The sequence below is a fragment of the Gracilinanus agilis genome, chromosome X (assembly GCF_016433145.1).
Source record: "Gracilinanus agilis isolate LMUSP501 chromosome X, AgileGrace, whole genome shotgun sequence".
Classification (NCBI taxonomy): domain Eukaryota; kingdom Metazoa; phylum Chordata; class Mammalia; order Didelphimorphia; family Didelphidae; genus Gracilinanus; species Gracilinanus agilis.
The window spans coordinates 36,203,762-36,219,356 of NC_058136.1; the positions used below are offsets into that span (position 1 = coordinate 36,203,762).

Sequence of the window (15,595 nt, forward strand, 5' to 3'; positions counted from 1 at the left end):
AAAAGACCCAAGTTTTAAATAGGGCCCCAGTCACTAGCTGTGTGACCCTGGGCTTAAGCTGTTTGCCTCAGTTTCCTTAACTCTAAAATGAAGATAATGATAGCATCTACCTTAAAAGGTTGTTGTGAGAATCAAATGAGATAGTGGTAAAAACTGCTTAGCCCAGAGCCTACCACATAGTGGGCACTTAATAAGTAAATGCTTCTTTCCTTCCCCTGACTCACAAAGTAACAGAGATTCTGAGTGGGAGGCTATCTAGACTGAAGCTGCTCCCTTATGCCCATTTATCTCAGGCCTCATCCTTCCAGAGTCTCTATGCTACTCATCCTTACATTATGCCATCAAGAATCTCCAGTTTATTGTTAATATCAGACCCATACATCCTCCCCCTGGAAAAAATGGCTTATTCTATATTTTGTATTTGAGGGTGTACATGTTGTTTCTCCCTGATGGAACACAGGCTCCTTGAGCAGAGGGAATGTTTCATTTTGGCTTTGTATCTCCTAGCATGGTGCCTGGCAACTAATAAATGCTTGTTAAATTGGATTGTTTAGCTTGGAAGCAAAAGAGGATTAATTTTTTCCTGCTATTCAGTAAAGCCTCTATTAATGTCCTACTTAAAGGTAACCCTGGGGTCTCTTTAAAGTGCTACAGAAATGTCAGTTTTTCTTATTCTCAGAAGCTACACCAACAGTTGGTTGGAGAGTTCAACCAAGCCAGAAAGGCATCCAACATGGGCCTGGTGAGAGGCTGCAGACCCGTCATCTGAGAACTAGCCTAGCTAGCTGCGGAGTCTCAGAACCAAGTGGGCTGTAGCATAGCACCTTCTGCACTTGCCACACGTTTGTAGAATCATCTCCCAAATCACTAACAAAGCCAGAGATCTGTGATCAATATCCCTGTGGATAAACATCTAGTAGTCATTATTTTAGAAAGATTTAACTATTGCCACTTCCATTCCCAGAAACCAGGCTGTGAGTCCTGGAATCTCAAGAGTTAAAAGGGACCTCAAAGCCCCCCCCCCTCTGAGATTTTGTTGCAGCCTTCAAGTGGGGACTTGAGGGTTCCCCCACCTCTAAGTGTAGCCCATTCCTTTTTGGGATTGCTCAAATCATTAGTAAGTTTTTCTTTTACCTTAAACTTCAATTTACCTTTTTGCATTTTCTAGGTAGCATTCTTTGATCATTATTAGAATAAGTCTAAATCTCTCCTCCAGGTAGTATCTCTTCAAATACAGCCATCGTGATAGATAGCTGTCATGAGTTCTCTGAGAAGTTTTTTCCTAGGCTAAACATCCCAAGCTCCTTCATACAGTTCTCATGTGGCATAATTTTTTTTACTACTATGGTTTTCCTCTCCTAGAGAGCCTCCTAAGATATGGCTTCTTCTCCATGGCCCTTGTCCTCTCTGAATGCAGCCCAATGTTGCTCTTCCATTCTGGGGCTAGCCATATCACATGGATAGCTCCTATGGGGCTTTCAGGCTACTAAAATTCCTCAATCTTCTTGTCTGACTCTACTGCTCCTTTCTTTTCCCACCTGGTGCTTGTGAAACTGATTTTTTTAAAACCCCAATGATAAAACTCTATAGTTGTCTTTATAAAATTTATTCTTAGCAGATGGGACTTATTGTTCTAACTGCCAAGATCTTTCTGAATCGCATCAGCCAATGTCTTAACTATCCTGCTGAATTGTGTAATCAGCAAATTTTATAAGCATGCCATCCAAATTATTAATATCAAAATGTTATGCACCAAAGGCGCCCCGCCCCTCCAAGCACAGATCCCAGGGGCACTAAACAAGGAGGCATTAACTAACCCCCTGGGTAAAACTGGGATTGTAAAATTGGCATCAGACTACTTTCCTTTCTCTTTCCAAGACAGGAAGACTAGATGCCCCCATTTATTTGGAATGCTTTGAGTGTAGAGTTATAGAATGATATACTTCCCCATCTCCAAAAGAAGCACTCTGCAGAATTTAATTTTATACAAAGAGTTAGTATGGCATCCCAAATATAGGCCATTCTAATTTTGACATAAGATGACTATGAGGTGGGATTATAAAGTAATGAGACTTTTGGGTGTGTTTTTGTCTCTGTGGTTTGTTTGGATTTTTTTGGTGGGATTCATTTTGTATTCTTTTTTAGGAAAATCAAGTTTGGAATGAAAATTTTCAAAATTAATTCCTAGAGAATTTTCTTTGCCTGGTTTAATGGCAGACTTACCTGCAGCTAAAGTACTTCTAAATGGATTTTTCTTTTGGTCTACATCAGTGTTTTAGTCATAGGGTTCTCCCTGGCTCTCACCTTCTTCCACATTCAACTCAGAAACTCACCTGTAATTTATTCTGAAGAGAGTTCGTGGGGGCACTGAGAGGTTAAAGGGACTTGTTTCTGGGCAAAAGTGTGTCAAAAAGAACTTGAACTCAACTCTTCTTGACTACAAGACTGGCCTTCTATCCTAGACACACTCTAAATTTTGTATCCCAAAAGTCTTAGTATAGTTTTAAGCTTTAATTACTATAGAAGTATAAATGCTTCAAAGGGACAAAAACATTTGAAAAGTTAATTATATACATTCGGAAAATTTTGATCTGTTTCTTATTAAAATTCACCGAGCCCACCATCTTGGCCAATATATTTCTCTAGTCAGTTTTCAAAGTTTATAAAAACTTTTGTCAGCTGCTGGTGCTCCTCAATGATTGGAAGGACTGCAATTTTGATTCTAGCCTTAAGGTCATCCGAAGAACAATGTTTTGATGCAGAAATGAACGTTTTGACCTGACTCCACAAGAAAAAGTCTAATATAGATTGATCAGGTGATTGAGGAAGCCAAGTAAGAGGTAGTCCTCTACGAATTCCTGGCTATTAAAGTGTCAGTCAGAAAAATCACAGACACAATGCAAAAAGACAGCATATCCTGTCAGGTTAGAAATTAAAATAAAAAATTATTATCCAGAATTTATAAAGCTAAATAAGTGTAAAAGACATATGACTAAACTTTCAAATGTTTTTTTTTCTTTTTAAGGGTAGCACACTTCTGAAGTTATTACAGCTTAAAACTGCACTATGACTCAGGGAATAACCTGTATAAATTGATATTTACTAATATTAATGACTTTTTTGGTAATCAACAAAATAACTTTATTGACATAATTATTCAACAAGCATTTATTCAGAGCCTCATATGTTAAAAACAGTGTGTGCTGCCTGTTGGGGACTAAACAAAAATATCTGTCATTCTCTACCTTTAAGGCTGGTAGTGGAGGAAAAACAATGACAAATGAATATACTTTGACACACCATATGCTAAATGAGAGGAGTAGCCTCAATGACCTTGAAGGTCCCTTCTAGCTCTAAATCATAGCATCTTAGAAGTGTCTTAAGAAATTTAGGAACCAAGTATTATAGGATTAGCACAATCTTTTTTGAAATATAGGGGTTGTTAGTTGCAAACAGCTGTTTCTTATCATTCTTATCATAATGAATGAATAAAAAGGCATTTATTTATCGAGGTCTTATGATATGCCAAGTGTTGGGGATGCAAATGACTTCTCAGATATTTTAAGAGGACAAAACCCTTCAATCCAAACACACTCTAATGGATCTGTGATCAGGTATTCTGTAGTAGAGCATGACTCATTAATGTCTGCCCCAGGGACTTGACATGGCATGGATCCTGAAGGGGCACATAAATTATTCTCTGGTTTTCCCTCATTCTCACTATGTGACTGACTCAGTTTTCTCCAGGCATGAGCTTTTCAAGATGACTGCTCATCATGCTATAACACTTGCCATTTACTATTAAATTAAGGTCCCCTGTCTTTGCTGTGAACCCTGTACTAACGTCTGGAGAGAAAGAATCACATCTAATTTAGTTTAACAAAAAAAAATCCAACCCAAACCCCAAACAACTGCTCCCTAATCTGATTACTTCCACAGTCTTCCCCTGACTGTTGCTAGCCAGCCACATTCTTCCTACAAAATTAAAAGGCTTTGAAGGTAACTGCAAAAGAGGAATTTAAAGAATGTTTTAAGTAATGGAAGAATAAGTATCCAGGATGCATTCTGGTATGTTTGTTAGAAACAACAAGACAAATCCCACCCCAAACCCCCACAAAAACAAAAACACACCCAACAGTCTCATTACTTTGTAATCACACCTCATAATCATCTTCTGTCAAAATTAGAATTATCTGTATTTTTGGTACCACATGAATTCTTTGCACTATTAAATTCTGCAGTGATTGGAATTTATCATCTTAGCTGAATTAGCTGAAAATTTCAATGGTATTTATTGGTTCTCCAAATTTATTATCTACCTCAAACATGAACTGGAAGACAGAATAAGTGCCAATGCCTTGGCATCCTTGATTCCATGATTACCTTTGCCTGATTCTAGGAAAGAGAATCTGGACCCTGAATTCCAAACCCTGATCTTATTGATACTTTAGGGAAAGTCCCAGGCCTCAAGGAGAACATCTAACAAGATCACTCTGCTTTTGCATGAGCAACACAAAGAATAAGAAGCTTGGCAACATACCTCCCAGCTGACAGCCACACTGGTAGCAGTCTTACAGGTTAACAGAGGTACGCCACACTGATCAGGAGGTCCTGGTGCTGTGGAGATCTGAGACTTGGCTGAATAAGGTCCAAACTACAAAAAGGAGTAATGGCATAAAAGAGATGCTGAAAGTTCATACCGATTGAAAGAGAAATCTAAATAGGTTTGAATTCAACAGAGCAGTTACCCCTGTCTTATTTGCTGCTTTAATCCAGAAGCTGTAGGTCCTCCCAGGAAGCAGGTTGCCCACTGTGCACCTCAAGCTCGGGCCTTGGTAGACTCTTCTGCACTCGGCTTGGTCAGACTCGGCCATGTCTACTACGTAGTCAATTATCTCAGCTCCTCCATTCACAACAGGAGGAGCTAGGAAATGACAGAGCAACCATTTAAAAACACTTTTAAGACGTTATTTGAGAAACGGGTTTTAGGACTCTCCGAGAAATCATTATGAAGAATTCGCATAGTGACTATAGTTTGTTAACACGTTGGCCAAAGTAATGGGAAAATTTCAAATTCGATTCCCTTTAACTTCATAGAGGCAGCTTGGCATCAACTCAGGAGACCTGAGTTTGAATGTGCCTCAGTTGCCAACTAGTTGGCCAAACCTTTCCCTGCCCCAGGCAACCGTCAGAGGCTCTGCATTGCAGAAAAGGTGTCCTCATGTTGTCAGTAAGTTTTTTGATGGGGAGGGAGCAAAGTTCTGATCGCTGAAAAAAGCTGCACCTATTCTTACTCCAGTTCCAGGCATTTCCCTTGAAAGAAGAATCGGTGAAAGTAGGAGCACTTTTAGGAAAAAATCTATAGGACAGGCCTCCCATTTAAGAAAATGGAGAAATTATAGCCCAGGGAGGGGAAGCAATTTGCCTAATTTAACATCACTAGTTAGTGCCACATCTAGGCCTAGAAGCTTCATCTCCCACCTTCAGGCTGGGAGTTAGGTTTACTGTATCCACTGGCTGATAAGATTTTTACCAACAGAACAATTTGCTATTGGGCAGTTTATTCAATGCTTACATGCAGACCTAATAGTATAATTGAAAATACGATAACATAGTATGCTTTTCTTTTGAACGAATCCAATATACCCAAATCAGCATTTATAAAATGGCTAAATCAGTGAGCCATGATTCATATCACCAAAGGAGTCTGTTACAGAGGATTCACAGAAGACTTCCTTTAAGTTTGATCCTGGTGAATTTAAGTACATATTTGTAAATTAAACTATCACAGAGATGACTATCATCTAAAAAACTGTTTTTTCCTAAATGCCAAATTTTAAAGTAATAGCTACACTGTGATTTGCATTTTTATTTTAGATGGACTATGCTCAGGCTAACTATACCCAAAGTTGTGCCCTCATATAGCAATTCATATTTTATTTTATTAAACCCTTAACTTCTGTGTATTGGCTCCTAGGTGGAAGAGCGGTAAGGGTGGGCAATGGGGGTCAAGTGACTTGCCCAGGGTCACACAGCTGGGAAGTGTCTGAGGCCGGATTTGAACCTAGGACCTCCCGTCTCTAGGCCTGACTCTCAATCCACTGAGCTACCCAGCTGCCCCCAGCAATTCATATTTTCTTTATAGCTCTAAGATGATTTTCTTCTCTCCCCCTTTTTCAGTTTTCCTATTTACCACTTTTCCATTTAAATTAAGAATATTGGGTCACAAAATGATATCCTACCCCAGTGCAGGCTGATTTCTCTGGGCTTAGCCCTGTTAGCCAAGTATGGAGACCTGCAAGGTCCAGGAGGAACAGCAGAGGTGTGAATGGACAGGATATCCGAGGCCTGATAGAAGGACACAACATATTATGTTTACACTGAAATCCAAGTTTATTTTATTTTAGAATTAATTTGTATGCTTATTTTAGTTAGCACTTAAATTTTAAAGCATTTTCATTTTTTCTCCTCACCTGGCTTTGCCCTGCAATTCCAAAGCAAAATACTCTCAACTTATATGAAGTACCAGGCCTGAGATGGTCACATACGTGTTCTCTCAAAGTGCCATCATATATTACATTCCATGTATTCCCTAGGAGGGAGACAGAAAATATCCAATCTATTTGTAAACAACTTAATATACTTTTGTGAGAGTCTGTGATTTGTATTATTAAGAAAAAACTACTTAGAAAATGAATACAACATATGTTCCAATTATATGCAATAACTCCAGAGCAAAACTGACTTTATAATAAAAAACAGAATGTAAAGAATCCTTACCATTTGAAGCTTCAGAAATTTCCAAAACATACTTGGAAATTTCTGCTCCCCCATTATCTTTAGGCGGATCTGAAATGACATTTTTCATATAAAATTATTCTTTAATAAACAGAAGAGTCTTTATCATTAGATATACAATATCAGTTAATGGTATTCAAATTCCAAGGTAGACATTTGTTTAGTACCTTACATATTTAGAAATAGTGATTCTGAAATAGAGTATTAGGCATTCCTTCCACTGATACAGCATGGTGGAGAGGAAAGAAAGCTAGAAAGGGAATCAGAACATCTGCGTTAACATCCCAGCTCTGCCTTGGGTGACTTTGGCCAACTAACTTCCTGGTTCTGGATCTCAGTTTCCTCACTTGTCAAATGAGGGAGAGAGCGGACTAGATGACCTCTTGGGTTCCTTGCAGCACTAAACCTATAATTCTTTCAAGTCATCTGTAATCTATAGGCTCAGCGGGCTGCCTTGAGGCACTGAGAAGCCAAGTGACTTTTTGCCCATAGGGCCAAAGCTAGTAATTGGATGGCACCTGGTTTTCCATGATTCCAGGGCCAGCCCTCTATCCATTACCCCTGTCTACCTCTCATCCTGAACACTCAGAATAAAATATATCTAAGTAACATTTTAAAGTTCTCTGGAAAAGGTTATATGAGAACATGTATACACACTGAAAATGCTGAGCTTCTTTAAAGGCCCCAGATATAGAGAAAAAAAAATCATCTATATAATGTCAACAATATTTTGTCAACCTGAGAATAAATTAGCACTAACTTTTTCCTCTTAATTGTGCCTTTTCTGTGAGAGAAACTATTCCCTGGTCCACCATAAAATTCAACAATTTTCTGATCTGAATTAGACAACAAACTGCTGCTTCAGCTGTCTTAATATATGAGAGAATGACAATGTAATTAATTACTCAAATAAACTGTGCAGGGAACCATGTGCTATAAGAATGGCTAGGAGAATAAAGTGTAAGACAAACAATCAGACCAAGCAGTTCTCAATACATTCGTGTTACCGTTTAGGGAAATGAGGGTAGATTTTTAAATACAGAAATATTACCCCATGCGACTTTCACATTGTATGCTCGGATCTTCCCCTTTGTGTATGGTTTACTTGGGGGGCCTGGCTTATCAGGGTATGTGGTATATTCTACTTCTTCACTTGGGTTACTTTTTCCTTCACTGTTGTGGGCAAAGAGCTGTTTGAGTAGAGAGAATACATTGGTTGATCACTGGAAACATTCATTATATGCCTCAAATACCTGAATAGATTATGCAAAATATTTACAAGTAAGTTACTTTAGTAATTGGATTTAATTAGTAAAGCGTATTTTCATCACTATAGCAATAATGAAAACAACATACTTAAAAATAGGAAGCACAGAGTGTTATTAATCATTTGAAAATGTTCAACCTTACTAATAAAGAGATGCAAATTAAAACAACTTTGAGGTACTACCTCACATCCATCAAATTGACAAGAATAATTAAAAACAACAAAACGCAGTGCTGGGGGGGTTATAGAGAAACAGGTACATTTATCCATTGCTGGTGGGATTGCGAATTGGGAGAATCTTTCTGGAAAAGCAAAATCTGGCTGTACAGAGTAAAGATTACAATGCTAGTACTGCCCTCCTGTCCAATAACTCCACTGTTGGGATTAAATTCTAAGAGTATTCCTGAGAGTCAAAAAGAACTCTGCCTTCAAAAGTTTTTAGAGCAGCATTATCTGTGATGCCCCAAACTGGAAGCAATCTAAATGTCTTGTAATATGGTTAAATAACTTGCGTTATGTTAATGTGAGGGAATATTATCATACAAGATATTTATAGTATGAGGAATATAAAAAGAAACAATGAACAGAGTTTTATGCCATAATGCAAAACAAAAAACAAAAAACAAAAAAAAAGGAAAACCAGAAGAACAGGGAATATACAATGAGACTATGAGGAAAGGTGAGCAGGAATAAATGGGCTTCCTAATGGAGAGGGAGAAAAGGTGACTGAAAGTTTAGGACACTCGAAGCATTGAAATTCATTTGTTTAAACGTAGATTATCAGAAAAAAAAACATTTACATGGTTGTTGCTGATGTTTAATATTATTTGTTAACATTTAAAAATATATTCAAGGAAAAAACGGATGACCCCAATATACAAAAATATGCAATTGCAAACAAGTACCCTAAATTTATATGAAGTGCTCCTCCGAAGATTTTTTAAAGTGCATGCGTGTTCTTCGCCATTATATTTCGCCTTGAAACCATGACCCTGGAAGGGAGGAAAAAGTGTACTTATTAATGACTAACCAGTTTCCATTGATAATTTTAAAAAGATTTAAAGTTCAGACTAGAAGGAAAGTGATCCCTAGTGGTTTATGAGGCAGCTGAAGAGGCTGGTCAGGTAGGGAGGGCCCAGTTCTAAGAGCTATTAGTGACCAGCAAAAGTAACATAGTTAGGTCCAGAGCAGAGGAAACTACATCTTGCATGTGTTAATGCGCCTGTCCATTGCACTCCAAACAGAGATCGAGAGTCATGTGTCATGCAGAAGTGCAACTTACAGATCCTTCTTCCTCCATCTCGAGGGTGTAAGTAAAATGAGATTCCTCAGTAGCTGCACCACTAGGAGGACTCCATTCTAGTGACAGAGTAGTAATTCCTGCTTGATGTAGCTGAGGGGGAGGAGGGGTCGGAGGGACACTTCCTGTTGTGCTAAAGGCAACAGTTTCACTAAATTCACTGGAAAAAATAGATGGATGAATATAGTTAGTAATTTCCCCCCCTCCCAAGTAGAAACTTTGAAAAAAATTACATGTAATGTAATTTACCTTATTCCCAAGTTATTTTTAACAGCTAATCTAAATGAATATTTTGTGGAAGGAGCTAGCTTGGTTAGCTTGTACTGTTTAAGATGGCCAAAATAACATTCTTTGAAGGTTCCAGGCTTCCCCTAAAAACACACAAACGTGATATATTAGTTGCTGTGTTAAAGCGTCCTTTTAAGGGCAATGTTTGCCAACTTTGGCTATTTCATGGGCTGTTTACTTGTGGTGGGTTAAGAGTGAGCACTAGAAGATGGTAGAGAAAAAAAATGGGACTTGGAGGAAAGGAAGTGGAAGAAGAAGGAGGAGGAGGAGGAAGAAAAAAGGGAAAAGGCAGAGGCAAGAGGAGGAAGAGTTGGTTAAAATGGACAAGTTTTACCAAATAAAGACCTTTGGTAGGGAAAGTTTCATAGGGCAGTGAAAATTTGCCATATATTAGTTAGCTGGGTAACAGTGATGGGGGTCACAGTGAAAAGTACTATTTTCTTATGACATACAGTGTTTTGAGTCAAAATAATAAAGAAACGAAAGGAAAATAGGAAACAAAAAAGAATGTAAGCTGAAAAGTCTATCTTACCTCTTTTAGTTCAAATACCCTTACAATAAAATGTCATGGCAGCCAACTGTCAATTTCCTGTGCTAGTGGCAATAGGGGTGACAGAGGTCAATGAAATCCAGAGATAATCCCCAAATTTAATTTAATTCAAACAACCCAGCACATCTGAGAACTTTGATTTTTCCAAGTGCCCAGCTATTGGCACAGAGATAAAGTTTAGATAGTGGATCAGTGATTCATAAGTCATCTGATGCTACGCGATATAAAACAGAGCCCAAAGAGATTCTTTACTAAGGATCTAAAATTGACAAGCATCCAGTCATAGGAATTCTTGCCAATCCCAATGAATTCAGAATAATGCTTAGTCCAAAGGATCATATACTTTATCAGTAATGATAGCCAGACTTTAAATAATATGAACTCACTTCTCTGCTCTTGTATGGGAGAACTGAAGCTATGTACCATTGGCCCTTTTGGTCCATGTACTGCATGTAGGAGTATTTCTTTTGACTAAACTTTAATTCTACTCTCTTAATATTCAATTCTTAATTGCACTCTCTAATATTCCATTTAATCTTAAAAAGTTTGAATGACGGTTTATTATTTATAAAATACATGCAGGAAATGCTTACCTCGTCCCATTCTAAAAGAAAACCGATTATTTTGGAACCGTTGTCATTAGATCCCTAAGTAATACATAAAAAGAAAATGAGGGCTACAGCTTCTTTCATTCAACATACTAATATACAGTACGACTATATATAATAAACAAAAGATTCACGCACATAGGGATAGAGCCTGGACCAATGATTTTCTTGGTATAGGAATCTCCCAGGTGAGGAAACTCCTTGTACCAATGCAGATTAGCCCCCTCTCTGGAATTTAGAGTCTCAGAGTGTTGAGAGGTAAAAATATGATATTTGTTAATCTGTTTACATTGATGTGTACTTTTTTTTAAAAGCAAAATTCTATAAAGATAAAATACCTATATGTATATAATGTGCTCCCGTTTACTGTCACCCGAACTGGAGGATATTTTTGTCCATCACTCCAAAAGCGAAGTGAAAATTACTGGTTAGGTTGAAGAGAAAGTAGAAAAATAACACCTTTTCCTGATCCCCTCACTTAGTAGTAACCTTTGCTTTCAGATGCCATATAGGACTTAGTTTTTAAAAAAAATCTTATTTAATGCAATAATACATAATATTATATATAATGCTGCCTACTGGACTGTAAAATCTATGAGGCAGGCTTTGTAATTCCTCCAGCACCTAGCACACTGCTCTTATTATTATCATACTTAATTAATGAAGTAGATAGAGATGTTAATTAAAAAAACTCAGCTGACAGCATGGATGGAAGGTTGTCACTCATTCTGGGATAGTGTGGATTTACAGTTTCCCTTTAATACTTCTGAAAGGGAATTAGTAAGTGATCGTTTAATGCCAGCCTGTAGTCTTCATTAACATAGTTAACACCTCCACCTGAGCCCACTCACATTCATTTTAAAAAGTACACTCAGGTCTGTGAGAAGGTGAACAGGGAAAGATAAATGCTAATATTGTTTTCCCTTCTATTTTGTTTTCAGCGAGGTAAAAGGATGATCTAAAAGCAAAATGCAAGGTAATGAGAAGAACAAGCTGTTCACACTTCTAGTGACTCATCCCACGTAATAAGCCTCTAATAACCTCCTCCTTTCTCTAACATTAATTGTGTTATGATGTGGCCAGCACCAAGTCGCTCTTAGGTAGAATCTGTCGGGAATGAAGGCTTAACTGAAGCTGTCAAAATGAGCCTTTCCTTGACATGGCACAGAATTTTTCAAAAAGGTCAATCATCCAATAAGTCCAATTTTATCATCTGTTAAAGAGGGGGATTAACGTTTTAGGTAGAGTTCCTGGCAAAACATGTTGTGTAATACTTGTCTCCTGGACTAAGCAAAGAAGAATCTAATAATCTGAAAAGAACCAAATTAGGCAGAAATCCTTCAGGAAATTGAATACATTCAGAGGGCGCTAATGATTGATTAGCCTGCTGAGACAAGGCAGCTTAAACGTTCAAAAGGCAAACCAGGTGGATTTGTGCTAAAAAAGAGAACGCTAGGATGTTATTACATTATTGTGGCTCTCAAAAGAATGCAATAGTCTTCCAGGTGGTTCTGTTTGGGGGTAATATTGCGCTGACTGCATCAAGTATTCATGGGGTTTCCACAATGAGATCTGTTAGAGACAGTCCAACAATTTACACAGAAAAAAATAAGGTAGGAAAAATAACTGTAGTCCGTTCTATGCCATACAGTTTGGACAGCGAGCCCACTGAGTTAGTACATCAGCACATTTACATGGGATAGGCAACAAGTCGAGATCAGAGAGGGTTATTAAGGGGAGAGGAATCAAAGTTATGAGTAACCCAAAAAGCATTGAAGAGAGATACATAGAGGCTATAGAGAAGTAGGCTGTGGCACATTTCCAGTGGGTGACCTATGCTCAAGATAGGGTATGAGGAATATTACTGGGGGAAAAAAGGACCAGTCCTGTTATAATACCAGGCAGCCCGAGTGCTCTACTGTTCTCCATAAAGTGTATAAAAGAAAAACAACACAACCTAAAAGAAGGCCATGGCTCCTCCAAAAGAGATAATAGAAAACACGAATCTGTATTGGTAGAACATGGCCCAGAAGGGCACAGGAGAAGGCATGGAGAGGCTGTGATATGCACTACTCGGGGGGATACCCATATTAATAAACTTGTAGATGCCCTGAAAGGTCAAGAAAAGTGGAATAACATATTTTTGTTTGTTTATAATAACTTTTACTTTCTGCCTTAGTATCAATTCTAAGACAGAAGGGCCAGGGCTAGGCAAAGGAAGTTAAGTGACTTGCCCAAGGACACACAGCTAGGAAGTATCTGAGGTCACATTTGAATCCAGGTCCTCTCGAACACCAGATCTGGCACTCTATCCACTGAGCCATGTAGCCGCCCCATAACATGTTAATAAATATTAAGGCATTTGTACATTTTATAGAGAAATAAACATTGTTTTATACACAAGACTTTCATTCATGCCTCTGTTTATATAAGACATTATATAGGAGATGGGGGAGACAGAGAAGGGAGAAATGAGAGGGAGGGAGGGAGGAATTAGGAAGAAATCAAGAGGTGATTATAGAGAAGGAACAGAACTTTCTAGAAGAGCCAGTGAAAAGCATTTTTTTTTTTTGCGCATATCCTAGGAAGTGTTTGGAAAGTGTGCTCTTGTTTTTGAAAGCCTGACATGTTACTGTCTACCAGTAGCTTTGAACCATCTTTTTTTTGGAGCCATCTTTATAATATGCATTTATAAAAAAAAATAGATCATGTATATAAGGTTATTTGCATATTGTACAGACCCATATAAAGGCCAATTATTATTATTATTATGAAAAGGATGTTACAAAGGCTTCCTTGTTGTGGCCCTAGTGTGTATACTTGGTCTTTCTCTATTTCCACCTGACACATTTAAATGTTGTTTATTTTGAATTTAAAACACTAAATGGACATTTCTATATACATAGTATAGTGTTGTACACGAAACCGTGGGTCTCTATAATATACATCTTGCTTTTCTTTTAAATATATAACAGATCCAGTGTGTAACTTTCAAAGTTGTCCAATTTGTCTGCAATTCTTTATGGTCTTCCATTCTCTTCTGTGCCTTTTTTTAAAGATTTAAAAATATTTTAAAATTTTAAGACCTTCTGTCTTAGAATTAAAACTAAGTATTGGTTCCAAGGCAGAAGAGCAGTAAGGGCTAGGTGACTGGGGTTGTGACTTTGCCCAGGGTCTACCTAGCTGCCTCTCTATTAATTAAGAATAAAGATTTTTTCATTGACCCAGAAAGATGTTTCAGGAACCAAAACTATGTGTCACCTTTCAGATTCAAGAAATACCAACAAAATACTAAAACTTCTCTCAAGGCAACAGAAGTCTCCTACCTTCCACTGTAAAATCAGGCTGTTCTTGGTTCGGTTGACTAGCTTAGGTACGGCAGGACGGTCTGGTTCACAACTCTCTGTTGTAAAACTAATCACTTCAGAAGTCGATTCTTCTATAGAGCTGTATGTCGCTGAAACTCTAAACACACACATATTACTAATAAGTTTTATGGGCATTTTAACTTAAAATATTGAATTTCTTCTAATCCTAGAGCTTGAAAAAAACCTGTAAGAAACTATGTCCTTGGAACTTTTACAACTTAACTCTATGAGGTTAACACTAATTTAGCCATTGAGGTCCAAAAGATGAAAGCTCCCCTGCTCCCCCGTCATGTCTCTACTCTGGAAGAAACTAGTTGTCATGCCATCACATTATTTGGAGAAGAGCCCCTTTACCAGGAAGGGTAGGGCTGACATTAGTGAACAGCTATGGCGGACAAGGAGGTACGTTTACCTACCTTACGTGATAGTCAGTTGCTGGCTGGAGATCAGGTAGGCTAACTGTCACTTCATCCCCACTGTGAAAATTAAAATTGCTTATGAGACCTTCAACATATTAAAAAAGCCAAATAGCTAATCCTGATTGCTTATATTAAACTTTATTCCAAGTAAGCATACCTCCCACTGATGTTTTCAGAGCAATTAACCCATACTGTAAACATGCAGAAAACAATTTTAGTAATAATGCAAAATACTTCATTTGCATACCGAGGTCAAGTTAATAGAGCTTTACAAAATTAAAATTTTACCATTTGGAGTGGCAATGTGAAATCTTCTCATAATATTAGATTTATATTTACCCACCTTACGGAAAATTACTTGGATGTGAAGCCTTAAAAATATCCAGAGCATTTTAAAGAAGCCACAGAATTGTTTTCCTGGGGTATATGCCTCTCTTCTACAGTAAATAAAATGGATTGTACAGTTGATCCTCTTTTCTATTAGTACTATGTGCCCAAAGGCGTATATCACTGGGCTCAGCTCTGGCTCCTGACCTCTTGATGCCCACAGGCTGGCCCTGCTACTTTGTTTTCTAGGCAGGAAGAGGAATGACAAGGTTGCTAATTCCAGATGCTGAAATTGCTCTTGCTTCCACTGAGCTGAGCTAGGAGGGCAGTTAGAATAGTAGACGGATAAATACTGCTTAACTAAAACAGCATATTTGTAGAGGTTTTTTTTTAAGGTATCATGGGGAAAAATCTACTTAAAAAGTATCATAGGATTTAAAAAATGTATACTATGCCAATTTGTGTAAAAAAAAAAGAATTTAATTGAAAACTCTCTTACCTCTAGTCCCCTCAGAAGTTACTATTTGAAAATTTAAAAGTTTTAAAATGTCAGCCACTAATTACAACATAATCTCAGCTTTCTTACCAACTAAAGGGACAACTCTATTCAAGTTTGCTCATCACATCAACTTGAGTCGGAGTCCACATGAGAAATTCAAATAAATGAATT

The 15,595-nt window shown here is 37.7% G+C and overlaps 1 protein-coding gene across 1 annotated transcript in view; it reads right to left on the reverse strand.

Annotated features, from left to right (window-relative positions):
* LOC123253405 (fibronectin type-III domain-containing protein 3a-like) overlaps positions 1-15,595 on the reverse strand; it is a 53,143-nt gene that overhangs the window by 14,133 nt on the left and 23,415 nt on the right. The window contains exons 8-19 of the mRNA XM_044682602.1: positions 14,596-14,655; positions 14,138-14,276; positions 10,797-10,850; positions 9,615-9,736; positions 9,348-9,525; positions 8,971-9,057; positions 7,850-7,988; positions 6,781-6,849; positions 6,474-6,592; positions 6,243-6,348; positions 4,749-4,924; positions 4,541-4,654 (exon numbers count right to left, since the gene is read on the reverse strand). Of these exons, the coding sequence (XP_044538537.1) occupies positions 4,541-4,654; positions 4,749-4,924; positions 6,243-6,348; positions 6,474-6,592; positions 6,781-6,849; positions 7,850-7,988; positions 8,971-9,057; positions 9,348-9,525; positions 9,615-9,736; positions 10,797-10,850; positions 14,138-14,276; positions 14,596-14,655 (1,363 nt within the window). The remainder of the gene's footprint in view (positions 1-4,540; positions 4,655-4,748; positions 4,925-6,242; positions 6,349-6,473; positions 6,593-6,780; positions 6,850-7,849; positions 7,989-8,970; positions 9,058-9,347; positions 9,526-9,614; positions 9,737-10,796; positions 10,851-14,137; positions 14,277-14,595; positions 14,656-15,595) is intronic.